This window comes from Pongo pygmaeus, chromosome 12 (genome assembly GCF_028885625.2).
Source record: "Pongo pygmaeus isolate AG05252 chromosome 12, NHGRI_mPonPyg2-v2.0_pri, whole genome shotgun sequence".
Lineage (NCBI taxonomy): Eukaryota > Metazoa > Chordata > Mammalia > Primates > Hominidae > Pongo > Pongo pygmaeus.
In genome coordinates this window covers 44,866,016-44,867,339 of record NC_072385.2, presented here as the reverse complement: position 1 = coordinate 44,867,339, position 1,324 = coordinate 44,866,016, and the positions used below count along the sequence as shown (strand labels likewise).

At 45.1% G+C, this 1,324-nt stretch overlaps 1 gene segment (V, D, J or C); it reads right to left on the bottom strand.

The window, feature by feature from the left end:
* Positions 1 to 324: 324 nt before the first annotated feature.
* On the bottom strand, positions 325 to 1,076 carry LOC129026516 (immunoglobulin kappa variable 2-28-like). The segment is given in 3 exon segments: positions 325 to 579; positions 615 to 661; positions 1,028 to 1,076. Coding segments are annotated over 3 exon segments (351 nt in total).
* Between the last annotated feature and the right edge of the window lie 248 nt (positions 1,077 to 1,324).

Below are 1,324 nucleotides of genomic sequence, written 5' to 3'. Positions count from 1 at the left end.
AGGGAGGGTAAGATTTTATTCACTCTTTTTTCATCATAGCTGCTTGCTCATAGGGCATGTGGCCAACTGAATTCTCCTACTGCTGATGCCATTCCCAGGTGGTGGCAGCTGATGGGGCCTTAACATATGAGATTGAGGTACAATGGAGGATTCATGGGCCAGAGTCCTTAGCATCAAACTCTGACCCTGAGTTCTCCAACAGCCTCCACTTCTGCAAACTCAGAGTCCCATCTGAGCTTCTACCCAGAAAAGCAGTGCATGTGAGCAGCTGGGCAACCCCAGCAGAGAAGTTTCTTTTTGAGGATGTAGCACTGTGGAAGGAATTTATAGATTTTGCATGTAGTAATAAATGCCAATATCCTCAGTCTCTACTCTGCTGATTTTCAGTGTGAAATCAGTGCCGGACCCACTGCCACTGAACCTGTCAGGGACTCCAGAGGAGCAGTTGGAAACCAAATAGATTAGGAGCTGTGTAGACTGGCCGGGCTTCTGCAGGTACCAGTGCAAATAGGTGTACCCATTACTCTTCAGGAAGCTCTGACTAGATCTACAGGAGATGGAGGCTGGCTCTCCAGGGGTCTACAGGAGATGGAGGCTGGCTCTCCAGGGGTGACGGGCAGGGAGAGTGGAGTCTGGGTCATCACAATATCCCCACTGGATCCTGAACCAATGAGAGTGAAGGACAAGGTCATGCACAAACATTATGAGCAACTTTTGTAATTTTGCTTATAATATTGATTTGTTTAAAATAATTTTGATTCACATCATAAAAAATAAACTTTTAACAATGAACCCATTATTTACTAGGTACAAGAGACTCCTTTATTTTTCAAGATATTATTCAGAGTACTGGTCGTTGTTCCTTTCAGATGGTTTCTAATTATTCACAGAGCAAATTATAAATTCCCTTCCCTGAAACATAGGCCATACACCTCTAACGCTTGGTTAGAATAAGCATGGGACACTGTGGAGTCCCAGAGCTCATCCTTCCACCCCATACCCTACACTCGTATCCTTTTGTCCTTACCAGGCACCCAGAGCATCAGTAGCCCCAGGAGCTGAGCAGAGAGCCTCATTTTGAGAAATTGAATACAGAAGTCCTGATCAGTGAAGGCAAGGTTGTAGCTGAGCTTTTATCTCGGACTGACAAGAGAAGGTCCTTCCTAGGGGACAATATACAAATCCTCTGGTGGGTGCAGGGGTTTGGAAGGAGCCAGTGGGGTAGGTGTGTGTTTCTCCTGTGAGCAATGTGACATCAACTGTCCTTTGAAGGAAGACAAAGAAAGATGAATTCATATTTGCCTATACTGATGTGAATAAGGAT